Genomic DNA, 17,466 nt, shown 5'->3' on the forward strand with positions numbered 1-17,466 from the left:
CTTGTTTTCTAGTCCCACCCTTGTATTCTCTTTTTTTTTTTTTCACTGCTACTCCTAAGTTATGTGGTCTGGCAAAAATAATGCATTCATAAGCTTCTTAAGTTTCTTTCTTTTTTTTTTTTTTTGATACAACATGAAGAATGGGAGGGAAGAGAGAGAAGGGAAAATTAGTAAATACTAGAGTAGGAACCCAACAATTAGGGAAACACCCACAATGTGGCAGATACTGGTTCTGGATGATTTCCTTATAATAACCTTGTGAAATAGGTATTATCTCCCATTTTAGTGATTAAAAAAGTAAGTTTCTGGAAGGTCAAGTTACTTGCTCAAGGTCAGATAGCTAGGAAATAGCAGTCAAGACTGAAACCCAGTTAGATTCCCCAATTTCAAAGCCTATGATCTTCCTGTTCTCAAGCCTTCCTAACAGCTTCTCTGACGCTGAAGACTAAAGTGGCTAAGGGAAAAAAGAAGTTAAAAAAAAACAAAAAGGAAGGATCAAATAAGGATATATGTAGTATTAAAACACTCTATTGCATTCTTTGCTCACCTCCATAGTCCCATTGACAATTTGGTTCCCAACTAAAAAGTACTCAGGAGGAAATTCACGAGTCCTAAGGTAGAATGCTACAATTGATGAGAAGATTCGGACCATGGTTTCATCACTAAAAGTATTAATAGTGCAGATGTTGAAATGTCTAATAAAACGGGGAGTGACTGGATTTCTTCCACCACCTGGAGGGCCCATGGCAGCAATCAGTTCGATGTCAACCAATGTGATTTTACTTGTGTCCTTAAGGTCATACCTTGAAAGCACATAAAAATTCCAAAACAATCAGTTATAAAGCCAATAAGATGGATTCAAAAGTAGATCTCCTTAGAAAATTAATCTGATTTTAGCTTCTTTAAATGGAAGAAGATTAGATAATGCTTGGAGTAAGAGAGAAGTTTTTTTTTAAGGATTCCTATAATTTTTATTTCTTTTTTTTTAAATTGAGGTATAACTGACATAACATTAGTGTCCGTGTACACCGTAATGATTTGATATTTGTCCAAATTGTAAAATGATCACCACAATAAGTCAGTTAACATTTGTCACCATACATAGTTACAAAATTTTTTTTCTTGTGATAACTTTCAAGATTCACCCTCCTAGCTACTTTCAAATATGTGATACAGTATTATTAACTATAGTCACCATGATGTACATTACAGCCCCCTGACTTGCTCATTTTATAACTGGTAATTTGTACCTTTTGACCCTCTTCACCTATTTTGCTCCCCCTATCCCTCGCCTCAGGCAACCACCAATCTGCAGAGAAAACTTGTTTTAAAGCAGCACTCTATTTCTCCTTTCAGTGACACTGATTCTGTTGCCCAGATTCTGGGTATCTAGAAGGTCCCTTCCTCTTGCTCTTGTCTTTCTTTTTTCCAGTTCTTTCCAATTTGACTCTCTGCTTTGCCTCTTCACACTCCAAATCCAGAAGCATGGATGAGAGATCAATCTTTTTTGTGGATGGTTACAGATAAATGACAATATGTCTCACTTTGCCTAGGACAATTGTTTGTGCCTGTCCTGTAGTAACTATTAACACTCCCCTTTTTCTCTCAGAAATGTCCTGGTTTGAACAATAAACTATATACTTATTCTACTTACAGCTAAGTCCTGATTTCTTTTTCTCATCTCAAATCTTATCTTCAGAGCACAAAAGGATGTATAAATAGAACCTATACACAATTTTGTTATATAAAAAGAGACCCATCAGGGAATAACAAAGCTTCAAAGAAGTTTTAATCAGAAAGCGGTATACAAATGACTCGGTTTAGCTGGAACCACTCAGAGTGAAAAGCTGCTTATTTCCAACAGGTCATAAAGTCCTTTAATATTAAGTTCTTGCAAAAAAGGGGGGTGGTTATGGGAGAAATCTATACAGCCAGTTCTTAGTCTAAAAGTACCGTAGAAAGTATGAAAATATGACTTGATTTTTGGCAACAACTCTAGTAACTGTCAATAAGGAAATGGTTAAGTAAATTATAGCAAGATCCACAAAACTAAACAGTATTAAAAGGCAACAAAATGAATGAGATAGACAAATAATATAGATAGGTGAATGAGACAGACAAATAATATCGATAAATATTTAAGTGCAAATAAGTTGCAAAAACATTATATGTAATATGGGTCTTTTTTTAATAAAAATATATTTATACAGAAAAAAACCTTGCAAGAATAGGGAATACACTATTAACAGTGGTTATCTCCTGGAGGCAGGATTCCAAGGGCATGCAATAACAACAACAAAAATATAATCCCAAAATATGACTTAGCTTCACAATTAGGTTACCCTTACCTTGAGATAAAAATCATGGCATATTAGGGATTAGGAAAGTATTTTAACAGGAGGAAATGAAGAATTATTAATCCGAACTAAAAGATACAATGTCTTATTTGTTGGAAACTAACCATGTCATCATAAAATAGGGTGGGAGGAATGGAAGAGTTATCTACGAAATTGCTGTCAAAACCAAGCCATCCCAAGGATACAGTACTCCCAAATAGTTATAGATAATATAAAGAATTTTAAAATGGTAGAAACGTAGGGTGCTGGTTATGGTTAATTAGGTTGGAGACTACCCACAAATTCTCAGCGCTGGGTGATGGTAAAAGATGTAATTTGTAAATTATATTTAATAATTGAAAGTAGTAGATAAAAAGGACAAAAATTAATACATTATTGAATAAATATATCTCCAATACTGGATTATTCTTCCATGGTATAAAAAGGTATAGAAAAGTCTTCCAAAATTTTCTTTATAGGAAAATCTGAGCAACCATTTTCTTCCATAAGTAATTTGAGAAAATGTATTATTTTGATGTGAGAAATTAAAATAGAAATAGAGAACAAGAAATAACTTCAGCATGGCTACTTAAGACTTTAATTAAATAGTTACCAATTCCCACAGTCAAAAAACTGTCGTAATAATTCAATAGGAGGTTGAGCTCCATATTTCTCCAATGCAGGCATATTCATGTCATCTATAAAAATTATGCACTTCTTTCCCATAGGTGGTCCAAAAACTCCTTTGCGTCTTTTATCCAGCCTAGCCATAATAATGTTCTAAAATATAAAAAATAAATAGTAGTATATTTAAAGCCATACTTAACACCAGAAAAAAAAAAAGAAATTTAACAGTCTAATTATGTAAGGGAATAATGCCAAGCAACACTATGTGCGTGTTTATTCATTTATATTTATTCATTTTAGGGTTATACCAAACTTCATATTCAACATCATTCAAAGAGCATATATTGAAATCCTTCTATGTGCTCAGAATTGTTACATGTTTATATGTAACCAATTGTTACACCTATTTATATATTTATATTGTATACACACATATGCACACACACACACAAAATATTTTCTATATTGGATACCCCAACATATCTATTAACTTTAACTTAATATCTAAAAGCACTAATCTAAATTTGTAGTATTTTGAAATTAGGGAATTCTACTGGCTTAAAACAACAAAAATGAGCACCATAGATCAGGAGAGAATGGACAGATATAAATTTAGGAATGGATGATAAAAATGGTGATTAGAAAAGATCTCATGCAGTACTTTCATCTTGGCACCTCTGGGGGTAAAGGGTGGGATGCACAGTTTCCTGTCACAGAAGGCCATACAATAAACAGTGTATGGTTTGAAAGATCTTTCAATGACAGAACTTCAGTAGGCAGCAAATACCCCTAGGGGACCATCTAGGAGAGTCTCGAAAGAACAAGTTCTCTCTCTCTCTCTCTCTCTCTCTCTCCCTCTCTCTCTCTCCCTCTCTCTCTCTCCCTCTCTCTCTCTCCCTCTCTCTCTCTTCCTCTCTCTCTCTCCCCCCCACCTTGTCTCCTTTTCTCTCTCTTTCCCTCTCTCTCTTCCACCCTCCCTCCTTTCTCCTTTACTTCTCCAGTTAAGAAATCAATTGTTGCTTCTTGGGCTTGAAAAAAAAGATGACAAAGCTCAACAATTCAGTATTAATGCAAAAATGTTCTCTTGAACTTTTGTCCTTAAAACCTGATTTTTAAAACTCACTTGTAATGCCAAAAAGAAGTTTTGAAGTTTTATTTAAATTCATAGAGGATTTACACAGCTGCTCATTTAAAATACAGTTTTAAATGCTAACCGAAAAGGCAAAAAAATTAATAATTATAGACCCATGTTTCTGGCTTTTAACTAACCTGAACCTGATTGGCACTGGTCCGTGCGGAGAAATTAACATAAAAAGGAAAGTACAGGTCCTTTTCCAAGTGATTCATCAGCTTATCCTTCACATACACTGATTTTCCTGTACCCGTTGGACCCACAAGAAGTAGCGGCCTTAATGAAACAGTGAACATATCATTCAAAAGGAGAAAAAGTCAGAATACATTTCAATTAGAGGAGGCTGGATTTAGTTGAAAACCTAAATAGTAATCAAATCATCTTCATCCAAAAACTCACATTTCAATTTATCATTGTAATTTCATAAAAGACTGGTGAAAGTAACAATTGGCACTCAGTTTTGCTTACTTACTGAAACTTAAATAGTAACAAACTATTATTTGAACAAATGTAACATTGCTATATGCAAAAACACTCATAAAACAAGTAGTAACATGCTTAACTTTTCAGAAAAAGAAAAAAAAGCCAAAGTTTGTCTCCTCAGAAAAGTGATGTATTTGTACTTTTTAGTTAGAGGTACAGGCAAGAGGGTGCCGTGTGGAATAGACTAATAGGATGATGACAATAAGAGAGGTTGAAAGTGTTTCGCAGTTATCTCAATAGCATAAAGCTTTTGTGAGAAACTAAATAACAATGAATTCTAATGGTAACGGTTATATATGCCCATTAATAGCATTTTTGAATCAAGTCAATGTTACTAACTGAAAATACCTGTCTAAAAGCAAACTCTAAGGAATTCCCTATTCCAAGGGCTTCAAAAGCAGAGTTTCTCATTTTTGAGTGGTCTGAACTAATTTTAAAGGGAAAAAAAAAAATCCTAAGAGTTTATGTTCACAGAACCCTGGAGAATCCCAGTTTGAGACATACTGAATTAAAAATTAAATACTGTCACTTTATTTGACAACTTGGCACCACATGCTACATAAAGACAAACACAAAGGCTGGCACTGAAACTGAGCAGCAGTAATCAGGTATAAAGAGTCATCTATATGACCCAAATTATGATAATATTAATTTTTAAAATTATCATTAAAGTAGAAACATAAAATTAATACTATAAACAAAAAAAGATCATTTAGAACTACAGTGATGCCTGAGAATTCATCTACGCTTTCCAGTCTGAGTAACACGTTATGGAAAACTATTTATTAAAATAATTTTACTAAATAAACACTGTTCTTAACTTGAGGTCCATGGATCAAACTGAAGAAATTCTTAGACAGTATTGAGAGTTTGTGAACTTAGATGGCATAGAGTTTATACCTTTACTTTCACTACGCTTAACTAAAATGGAGCAATTTATAATATAGTACCTGTGTACTTTATTATCAATAATAATATTGATAATATTTGTCATCAATAGAAATCACAGATATTATACTAAATATTACAATTGTTAGAGATATCTCGAAAATATCACTTATGCCCATTGCTTCTTCAAAATTATGATCATCAGACTCACTGCTAGATCTTATTATTTAATGTGTTAATAAAAAGCACATTATTACTACTATAGCTCAAATTTGTTCAATATTTTAATAAATATATTTTAATATGTGGTTTGCTTTATAATCCTATGTTTGTACTTATTCATTTAAAAGCATTATTCTGACAAATGGTTCATGGAACAAGAGAATTCCTGTACCAGGAATTCCCCAGAATTGACAAGTACCTTCCTTGCTTAATGAAGTTTTTAATATTAGCCTCTAAATGCAAAAATGCAACTATGGGTACAAAATAGGGATAAAATAATGTTCCCTCATAAGCTATTTTTCTTTTTTTTTAATTTAACAGGATAAAACTGTCACAAAATTCACTCAGAAACAGGTTCTTCATCAAAAACAAATAAACCATGACATTCATGCATATTATGTAAGCTTGTCCAGTTTAAATAATATTTTTTTAATAATTTTATTTATTTATTTTTTAACTTTTGGCTGCGTTGGGTCTTCATTGCTGCGTGCAGGCTTTCTCTAGGTACGGCGAGTGGGGGCTACTCTTCGTTGTGGTGTGTGGGCTTCTCATTGCCGTGGCTTCTCCTGCTGTGGAGCATGGGCTCTAGGTGCGTGGGCTTCAGTAGTTGTGGCCCACAGGCTCAGTAGTTGTGGCTGATGGGCTCTAGAGTGCAGGCTCAGTAATTGGGGCACATGGGCTTAGTTGCTCCGTGGCATGTGGGATCTTCCCAGACCAGGGCTTGAACCCGTGTCCCCTGCATTGGCAGGTGGATTCTTAACCACTGTGCCACCAGGGAAGCCCCAGTTTAAATAATATTAATGATAAATTACGGTTAGTGTTTCAAAGAAAAATAACTATAAAAGTGTTATTAAGAAAATTGGTATGGCTATGTCTATGGTACGTGCTAGGCTTTTCATCTGTTTTGATGTGCTCTTCTTATTTAAGTCTGAGTCTTTTATGTTCATCTTAAGTTATGAAAAACTAGCATAGGACATATCTCAAAAATGCCAAATGGGAAAATGTGGGTCATGGTTAGTCTGATCCCTCAGGAGTACAATTAACCTGTGAGTAGAATGCATACCTTTTTAACAGTAACACTGTAACTGACTTTTAATCTGCTATAACAAATAAAAGAAATAAAAGATGGCTTATGAGGCAACAAAGTATGATGGTAAAGACTTTGAAGTGGGCAATAGGAAACCTGGATTTCAGGGTTACCAATAGTAACAGATGTCACTATGGAAATGTCAATTAGTCCCTCAGGGTCCTAGTTATCTGAAAATGGATGACCTCAAAGTTCACTTCAAAAATCCTATGATCCTGGGCTTCCCTGGTGGCACAGTGATTAAGAATCCGCCTGCCGGGCTTCCCTGGTGGCGCAGTGGTTGAGAATCTGCCTGCCAATGCAGGGGACATGGGTTCGAGCCCTGGTCTGGGAGGATCCCACATGCTGCAGAGCAACTGGGCCCGTGAGCCACAACTACTGAGCCTGCGCATTTGGAGCCTGTGCTCCGCAACAAGAGAGGGCGCGATAGTGAGAGGCCCACGCACCGCGATGAAGAGTGGCCCCCACTCGCCGCAACTAGAGAAAGCCCTCGCACAGAAATGAAGACCCAGCACAGCCAAAAACAAATAAATAAATAAATTTATTAAAAAAAAAAAAAAGAATCCGCCTGCCAATTCAGGGGACACGGGTTCGAGCCCTGGTCCGGGAAGATCCCACTTGCCGTGGAGCAACTAAGCCCGTGCGCCACAACTACTGAGCCTGCTCTCTAGGCTCCGCAAGCCACAACGACTGAGCCCGCGTGCCACAACTACTGAAGCCCGGGCGCCTAGAGCCCGTGCTCCGCAACAAGAGAAGCCACTGCAATGAGAAGCCTGCACACCACAACAAAGAGTAGCCCCCACTCGCTGCAACTAGAGAAAGCCCGCGTGCAGCAACAAAGACCCTACGCAGCCAAAAATAAATAAAAATAAATAAATTTATTTTAAAAAATCCTATGATCCTATTAGAAAGGTACTATAATATTTAAAATGCATGTTTATAATAGAGTTTCTTACTTTGCATAGGTAATACTCAGATTCATTAGAAATGTATATCTAATTGTATCCATTGTAGGGACTATGATATCTTGAATCTTGACACATTTATCTCCTAAATTAGTACTTTTAATTAATTCATTCCAGTGGATCCAGCGACCTCGGTTTTTCAACTATAAGAGAACATAAATTTTAAAGTATTATAACCATGCACTTGCTATCTAAAAGGCTCTTTTTAGCACAGTTATCATATTTGCTTTTAAAAACTTTACAGCCTTTTCCTCCTTTATATTGTGAAATACGGTGGCTTCTCTTGTTGCGGAGCATGGGCTCTAGGCACGCGGGCTTCAGTATTTGCGGTGCATGGGCTCAGTAGTTGTGGCTCGTGGGCTCAGTAGTTGTGACTTGCGGGCTCTAGAGTGCAGGCTCAGTAGTTGTGGCACGTGGGCTTAGTTGCTCCGCGGCATGTGGGATCTTCCCAGACCAGGGATCTAACCCGTGTCCCCTACATTGGCAGGTGCATTCTTAACCACTGAGCCACCAGGGAAGTCCCTGTCTTCTTAACACTCTAATCTTTCCAGACTGCCTTCAAGATGTCCTTGTGCGTATATCAAGAATTTATCTGACAGCCACTCTTATGTGGCTGAAGTTACAATTGACAGGACTTTGGCTTAATGTTTTCATATTTTAAAGTAAATGGGCAATAATCTAACTAGAAACAAAATATCAAATAAACTCATATTTGTTTCTCTAAAATTATTCTCTTTGGCATATTGATCCAGGCTGATATTCAGCCAGGACATATTGGAATGGCTGGACTGATTGTTACATTATTGAAGTTCTTCTGAACCAGGGGCTAAATAGCTGCTGTCTTGACACCCTAAGTGATCCTGATTAGGGAATCCACCCTCCCCCACACAGATATCTTCCTCTCCAAGTTGTCCTGCCCTTCCCTGGAGATCCTAAGGCCTCTCACCATCAATCAACAAAAGAGTTAGCACCTGGCAAAGAAGAAGGTCTCTTGGACTCCAGTGCTATGGCTGGCATCTAAGAATCTTTAAATATTTTCTGGCAAGTTGTACAGGTATATGGTTTGTGTCTGGGTGACAGTAATTTTGCAAGTTTGGGTGAGTGTTTCTTCAGTAATTCATATTCTTAATTTCTTAGGTTTTAGCTTTTATTTTTATCAAAGTTATTTATGCACTATTTTAGAGTCAAAAATTTACAAGGTTAAGGAAAAACAGCAGTTTCCCACTCTTATTTTCTCCTCTCTAACAGCAACTACCTTTGCCTCTTTAAGCTGGATATTTTGATATTTACCTTCAATTCTTAAAGAATATGCTTGTGTTATCATTTCTTGATTTTTTAGTTTTAGAGATTATTCTATTGACTTCCCACTGTGACTAATGAGGATGAAACTCTCTTTCTGATCATATTCTTAAAATTCTGTGTTAACACGGTTGGAAAGATTTCTGCACTGGCAATCAGGAGAGCTGGGTTCAAGTCCTGGCTGTGCTAGTCAGTTGTGTTTCTAGGTTTAGGTAAAATTGTAATAAGTCTCTATCCAGATCTTATGGCTCTGTGAAGTAAAATTTGCATGAATCAAATAATTATGCAAATGCTTACTGTTTAAAAGAGTCTTCTTGTGAATTCTTTTTTAAATTGGAGAAAATAGATTTAATTTAAATCTGAAATTATAAAATATTCTCAAAGTAAGTTTATCTACACTGTCCACAAGTTATAGGAGGAAAAACTAAAGAGAAGGGACTAAAATGCTAACCACAGGAGTCAAAGTAACTCTAGGATGGGAACCCAGTTTTGACTGCTGATCTAAAACTTTGTGTTTTACAGTTTATCATAACAAGCATTTTATATCATACCTCATACATGTAGTCATAGACTAGGCCATAACAAGCATTTTATATCATACCTCATACATGTAGTCATAGACTAGGCCTTTTTCATCAAAGTGGCATTCCCATTTACCCACAGAGTCAGGTATTGGGTTGCTTTCATCTTTTCCCAGTATGACTAATCGTATGTAAATGTCAAAAACAATGCGACCATCTGTATCACAACTTCCTCCAATGGACCAAATCAAAGAAAATATAAAGCAAGCCTGTTGGTTAAAAAGAAAAATTAATTTAAACTATTTAAAAGAAAATTTTAACAGATTAACTAAAATATAGTATATTAAGTTCTGATTAATCTACTTGGAAAAGGTCAGATTTACAAATAAAGTAGAATGGAGCACATCTAAGTCACGTAACGAATCATTCCTCTGGCACTATGTATCTAAATTAAAATTCTCATGCCAAATGACCTAGGAATTTCTCTTTTAGGAGTTTATCTTCAAATATATTCCCACTGGACAAAACGATATATGTACAAGAATATTTACTGCAACACTGTTTGTGGTAGCAAAATATCTGAAGCAACCCAAATGTTCTTCAATAGAAGTCAGCTTAATTGGAATATGCTACATACACTGGAATACGTGTAGCTATTTAAAAAATAGGTAACCCAATACTGATACGGAAAGATCTCCAAAATGTATTGTGAGAAAAGATGCAAATCAGTACGTATAGTATGCTAACATATATAAAATATGTATACATATAGAAGAGGATATGCATCAAATATCTCTAGCAGGCTACATGAGGCACTGGTAATAGTGGTTGCCTTGAGGGTGGCTGGGGGACTGGTATGGGTGGAAAACTTACTTTTGTCTTTTGAATTTTGCTCTAGGTACATGCCTTATCTAGTTAGAAAAATCTATCCAAAATATTTTAAGAGAAAATTTTCTGTGGCAACAAAGTGAAGGGAAAACCATGGGAGGGAACTGCTATTATCACAGAGTAGAATAGAAGATAGATTGAAAGAGGAGATCAAGGCATTTGAGAATAAGGTGGTGGATAGGAAAGTAGCATAGACCAGGGAAGAGTACAGAACACCTCTTTCCTTTGGCTCCCTGAGAGCCTTATTCTCTGGCATTCTCTGATCTCTAGACATTAACTAACCTGGACCACTGACTCCTTCCTACATATATCCTCTATGAATTCTGCCTGCAATGCTCCAACCAGCTGGTTGGATGCCTGCTCCTAGTCTTTCGTAGCCAGTTTGTTGTAGCCTACACTCTAGCTTAACATTTAGACAAGATCAATTCACCTGAAGTCCATATTGGTTTAATACTGTCACCTTATTAAGTGTTTATCAAATTATGATCTTTCATAAGTAATAGGGTGTCTTGATTCATTCTGACATATTTTACTTTCTCTAAATCATTTTTTAAATCAGAATACCAGGTCAGGGCAACTTTAATGTCTTCAGGTATTCTTTTGGTGCTCACCAAAAAAACAGCTCTAGGTCTTGTAATGTCTTTCTCAACACAAGTATCATTTGCCAGAGGCATATTTTATTCCATAATTAAAAAACACAATAAGTATAAAACCAACCATAATCCAAACACGAATGTGCTTGCTGGTAGGATCGTTTTCTACCACGTTACAGAGTAGTACTTCAAAGAGGCGTGTGAGAGATACAACTACATTGCTATCGCTTGTAGGAATCAGTTCCTTCAAAGTGAAAAGAATAAGATACTTTACTTTCATCTTATTTATATAATAAAAGAAAATAAACATTTCATTTTAAAAATGTAGTTTTCCTAAGGTCTTTATAAAATTTAAACTTAAGGAATTTAAAGTGTAGGCATGATAAAAATCTCTCAAATATTTTAGTCTAGCATATTACATTACACAGTTGTGCAAAACATATTCTTATTCTGAATTCTTTGAGAAATGAAAACTAGTAAGAGAATAAACAATGCTCTAGAGATAGTAGAAATGAAGTTTATAACACCCATTTATTCATCTGTTTATTCAACAAACATTTATCAAAAACACAGTATACCTATATACCAAGCTAGGAGATATGAAAATAAAACCCATGATCTCTGAAAAGAAGCGATATTGAAATTAAATAGACTAAAATAATATGGTATAATAATGACATGACAGAGGAAGTCTCAAGGTAGTGGGAGGCTACTAGAATACTTGGGATAAACAATTAGCCCAGACCCAGGTAGGAAGACAAGGAGGGAAATAGGAGAGGAATAATCAAGGAAGATTTCCCAGATGAAGGAATAGCTGAGATGAATTTGGAAGGAAAGTCTGAGTTAACCAGGTGCAGAAGGGAATAATGTTCAAGGCAGGGGAAACAACATATATACAGACAGGGAGATGTGAGTGGACACAGAGTATTAAAGGGATTCTGTAGGACGTGAAAAGAGGGTGTGAAAGAGGAATGGCAAGAAATGAAACCTGAGAAGCAGACAGGGGTCAGATCCTGAAAGGCTTTATAAGCTATGTTAAGGATGTCATGCTAAGACGAAGAGGGTTCCAATGGAGGGTTTTAAGTAGGGGAGTAAATGGAATGAATTTGTGTTTTGGAATCCTCATTCTGGTAGCAGGATGTAGACTGGACCACAGTAGTTCTATTGTATTGATTCAGGTAGGAAATGATGAAGGTCAGAACTGAAGCTATTATGACAGGATGAAGGGGGGTGGTCATAGGAACTGTGATGGAGAGGAGAAGACAGATACGAAAGTTAGCAATGAGGGAAAAATCAATAGAAGCTGGGGACTAACTGGCTATGGAAAATACGGGAATGAATTATGAAAAGAAAATCTATCACTCATTATCAGAAAGATGAAGTTTATTTTGTATTTTTTACAATGGATAGTATTAGCTTTAAAATTTTAAAAACTGAAAAATGATTATTTGTATATTTTTTCTATGAGACGTACAGAATCTTCATAAAGTGAAATTGTCTTCTTTTATTTTATGCAGGATATTTTTCCTATCTCCAAAATAGTATTTTAGGATGAAAATCTACTGAATACTCTTTTCCCTTCTCTATATGTGGTGGTCTCCAAAAAGATATATCCACATCCTAATCCCAGGAAGCCACAAAGGTGATCTTATTTGGAAAAAGGGTCTTTGAAAATGTAATTAAGTTAAAGTCTTAAGATGAGGAGATCATTCTGGATTATCTGGTGGGCCCTAAATTCAAAGTCATAAATCCTTATAAAAGTCACATAGTGGAGAGACACACAGAGTAGAAGGCCATGTGAACATGAAGAAAAAGACTAGAGTTACGCAGGCACAAGTCAAAAAAGGGCTGGAGCCAAAAGAAGCTGGAAGAGATAAGGAAAGAGTCTCCCTTAGTGCTACCAGAGGAAGCACATTCTTGCCAACACCTTGATTTCAGACTTCTGGCCCCAGAACTGTGACAGAATAAATTTCTGTTGCTTTAAGTCACCAAGTGTGTAGTAATCTGTTACAACAGCCCCAGGAAACTAACACAATATGTAAAGTTTTCTCACAAAATACTATATGTATATGTGAATTTTTAAAGGTACATATTTAAAATCCTTTTATTTTTTATTTATTTATTTATTTTTTGCGGGGGGGGCACTTGGCTTGTGGAATCTTAGTTCCCTGACCAGGGATTGAAGCCAGGCCCTGGCAGTGAAAGCGCCGAGTCCTAGCCACTAGACTGCCAGGGAATTCCCTAAAATAATTTTAAAATATGGAATTTTTAAATCTTTAGTCACTATAGTTTTAATCCAAAGAGTATAGCTGGAATAAATTTTACCTCTGGGTTATTCAGATGTAACTTCAGCAATATAAAACCACAGGGTGGTGGGGACTTCCCTGGTGGCACAGTGGTTAAGAATCCACCTGCCAATGCAGGGGACATGGGTTTGAGCCCTGGTCCAGGAAGATCCCACATGCCGTGGAGCAACTAAGCCCATGCACCACAACTACTGAGCCTGTGCTCTAGAGCCCTCAAGCCACAACTACTGAGCCCGTGTGCCACAACTACTGAAGCCCATGCGCCTAGAGCCCATGCTCTGCTACAAGAGAAGCCACTGCAATGGGAAGCCCGTGCACCGCAACGAAGAGTAGTCCCCACTCACCGCAACTAGAGAAAGCCCGCAAACAGCAATGAAGACCCAACACAGACAAAAATAAATAACTAAATAAAATAAAATTTAAAAAAAACAAAGGTGGATATTGCTATAATGGTGCTGTGTAAATCACTTTTAATTCAACTATAAAAGCTAAAGGACAAAAGTATTAAAAACAACTATAACTAAATTATGTTAATGGATATATACTATAAATAAATGTTAATTGTGACATCAATAGCCTACAATGTGGGGAAAGGAGGGATAAAAGTGGAGAGTTCTTACATGTAAATGAATTAAGTTGTTATCAGCTTAAAGTACCCTGTTTTAAGATAATATATGTAAGCTCCTTGGTAACAACAAAGAAAATACTTATAGAAGTTACACAAAAGAAAAAGAGAAAGGAATCAAAGCCTATCAATACAAAAAAAAAAAAAAAAACACAAAGGAAGACAGCAAGAGAGAAAAGAGGGACAAAAGAACTACAAGATAAACAGAAAATAGTTTTTAAAACAGCAATAGTAAATTCTTTCCTAGCAATAGATAGTTTAAATGTAAATAGGTTAAACTCCCCAGTAAAACGATACAGAGCAGCTGAATAGATAAAAAAAACAAAGATCCAACTGTATGGTGTCTGTAAGAAACTCACTTTAGATTCAAGGACACACATAGGCTGAATATGAAGGGATGGAAAAAGATATTCCATACAAATGGTAACCAAAGGAAAGCAGGAGTGGCTATACTTAAATAATACGAAGTAGACTTTAAGTCAAAAACTATCTCTAGAGACAAAGAAGGTTATTATTACATAATGATAAAATGATCAATTGAATAGGAAGATAAAGCAACTGTAAATACATATGCACCCAACATCAGAGCACCTAAGTATATAAAACAAATACTAACTGATATGAAAGGAGAAACTGATAGCAATACAATAATAATTAGGAGACTTCAATATCCCATTTTCAATAAGGGATAGAATATCCAGACAGAAAATCAGTATAGAAACAGTGAACTTGAACAACACCATAGACCAAATATACCTAACAGATATACACAACTTTTCACCCAAGAGCAGAATATACATGCTTTTCCAGTGCACAAAGAATATTCTTTAGGATAGACCCCATGTTAGATCACAAAACAAGTCTTAAGAAACTTAAGAAGATTGAAATTATACCAAGTATCTTTTCTGACCACAATGGATTAAAACTAGAAATCAGAAAAAAAAAAAAAGAGAAAATTCACAAATATGTGGAAACTAAATAACATACTCTTGTACAACCACTGGGTCAAAGAGGAAATCAAAAAATATCCTGAGACAAATGAAAATGGAAACAATAATACCAAAACTTATGAGGTACACCAAAAGCAGTACTAAGAGGAAGTTTATAGCAATGAACACTTTCATTAAAAAAGAAAAAAGATCTCAAATAAACAACCTAATTTTACACCTCAGAGAACTAGAAAAAGAAGAACAAACTAATTTCACAGTTGGCAGAAGGAAGGAAATAATAAAGATCAGAGTAGGAATAAATCAAATAGAGACTAGAAAAACAACAGAAAAAAAATCAACAAAACTAAGAGTTGGTTTCTTGAAAAAATATACTAAATAAACAAACCCTTAGCTAGACTAACCAAGAAAAAAGAGAGAAGACTCAAATAAATACAATCAGAAATGAAAGAGGAGACATTGCAATGGATGACTCAGAAATAGAAAGAAATAATAAGGAACTATTATGAACAATTATATGCAAACAAACTGGATAATCTAGAAGAAATGGATAAATTCCTAGAAACATACAACCTACCACAACTGAATAGAGAAGAAACAGAAAGCCTGAATAGACCAATAACAAATAAGGAGATTGAAGTCGTAACCAAATACTTCCCAACAAAAATTCCCAGGGCCAGATGACTTCACAGCTTCACAATTCTACCGAACATTCAAAGAAGAATTAATAAAAATCCTTCTCAAACTCTTCAAAAAACAGAAGTAGAGGGAATACTTCTGAACGCATTCTCTGAAGCCAGCATTACCCTAATATCAAAGCCAGAGAAAGCCACCACAAGAAAAAAACAAAAAAACAGAAAACTATAGGTCAGTATCTCTGATGAATGTAGATGCAAAAATCCCCAACAAAATACTAGCAAACTGAATTCAACAACTCATCAAAAAGAGAATACACCATAACCAAATGGGATTTATCCCTGGGATCCAAGGTTGGTTTAACATATGCAAATCAATCAATGTGATGCAACACATTAACAGAATGAAACATAAAACCACATAATCATCTGAATAGATTCAGAAAAAAACATTTGACAAAGTTCAATATCCATTCATGATAAAAATCTCTGCAACAAAATAAAGGCCACTTATGAAAATCCCAGAGTTAAAATCATAATTGGGTAAAACTAAAAGCTTTTCCTCTAAGATCTGGTACAAGGCAAGGATGCCCCCTCTCACCACTTTTATTCAATACAGTGCCAGAAGTACTAGCAAGAACAATGAGACAAGAAAAAGAAATAAAAGACATGCAAATCAGAAAAGAAAAAGTAAATTTATCTCTCTTTGCAGATGACATAATCCTATTTGTAGAAACCTTAAAGACTCCACAGAGATGGGAGGGAAGGGGGGACACAACATTTTAGAACTAATAAATTCAATAAAGCTGCAGGATACAAAACCAACTCACAAAAATCAGTTGCATTTCTTTTCATCAACAATGACCTATTTAGAAAGGAAATCAAGAAAACAATCCCATTTATGATAGCATCAAAAAGAATAAAATACTTAAGAATAAATTTAACCAAGGAAGTGGAATATCTGTACACTGAAAACTATAAAACAGTAATGAAAGAAACTGAAGACACAAATAAATGGAAAGATATTCTGTGCTCAAGGATTGGAAGAATGTCCATCCTACCCAAGTGAACTACAGATTCAATGCAATCACTATCAATATTCCAATGACATTTTTTACAAAAATAGAAAAACCAATTCTAAAATTTGTATGGAACCACAAAAGACCTCAAATAGCCAAAGTAATCTTAAGAGAGAAGAGTAAAGTTGGAGACATCACACTTCCTGATTTCAAATTATATTACAAAGCTCTAGTACAAAACAGAATGGTAGAGGCATAAAAACGGACATATAAACCAGTGGAACAGAGTAGAAATAAACCCAACCATATATGGTCAGCTGATCTTTGGCAATGGTGCCAAGAATATACAATGAGGAAAGATAGTCTCCTTAATAACTGGTGTTGAAAAAACTGGATGTCCACATGTAAATGAATGAAATGGGACCCTTACCTTGCACTAGACATAAAAATCAGCTTGAGATGAATTAGACTTAAATGTAAAACCTGAAACCATAAAACTCCTAGAAGAAAACATGATGGGGGGGCGGCGGGGGGGGGGGGGGGGAAGCTCCTTGACACTGGCTTGGCAATGATTTTTTTGGATATGACATCAAAAGCTCAGGCAAAAATACAAAAATAAACAAGTGGGACTACATCAAACTAATAAGCTTTTCTGCACAGCAAAGGAAACCATCAAAAAATGAAAAGGCAACCTACTGAATGGGAGAAAAATATCTGCAAGTCATATATATAATAAGGAATTAATATCCTAAATATATAAGGAACTCATACAACTCAACAGCAAAAACACAAACAACCCAATTTTTTAAATGGGCATAGGACCTGAATGGACATTTTTTTCCGGAGACAACATACAAATGGCCAACACGTATATGAAAAGCCACTCAGCCTCA

At 35.5% G+C, this 17,466-nt stretch overlaps 1 protein-coding gene across 1 annotated transcript in view; it reads right to left on the reverse strand.

The window, feature by feature from the left end:
- The window catches only part of DNAH12 (dynein axonemal heavy chain 12), a 235,762-nt gene that overhangs the window by 80,384 nt on the left and 137,912 nt on the right, over window positions 1-17,466 (reverse strand). The window contains exons 36-41 of the mRNA XM_082412044.1: window positions 11,166-11,285; window positions 9,641-9,829; window positions 7,732-7,883; window positions 4,233-4,371; window positions 2,950-3,116; window positions 548-803 (exon numbers count right to left, since the gene is read on the reverse strand). Coding sequence (XP_082268170.1) covers window positions 548-803; window positions 2,950-3,116; window positions 4,233-4,371; window positions 7,732-7,883; window positions 9,641-9,829; window positions 11,166-11,285 — 1,023 coding nt within the window. The remainder of the gene's footprint in view (window positions 1-547; window positions 804-2,949; window positions 3,117-4,232; window positions 4,372-7,731; window positions 7,884-9,640; window positions 9,830-11,165; window positions 11,286-17,466) is intronic.

The sequence above is a fragment of the Balaenoptera physalus genome (assembly GCF_965194825.1).
Source record: "Balaenoptera physalus genome assembly, chromosome: 11".
In the NCBI taxonomy this organism is placed as follows: domain Eukaryota; kingdom Metazoa; phylum Chordata; class Mammalia; order Artiodactyla; family Balaenopteridae; genus Balaenoptera; species Balaenoptera physalus.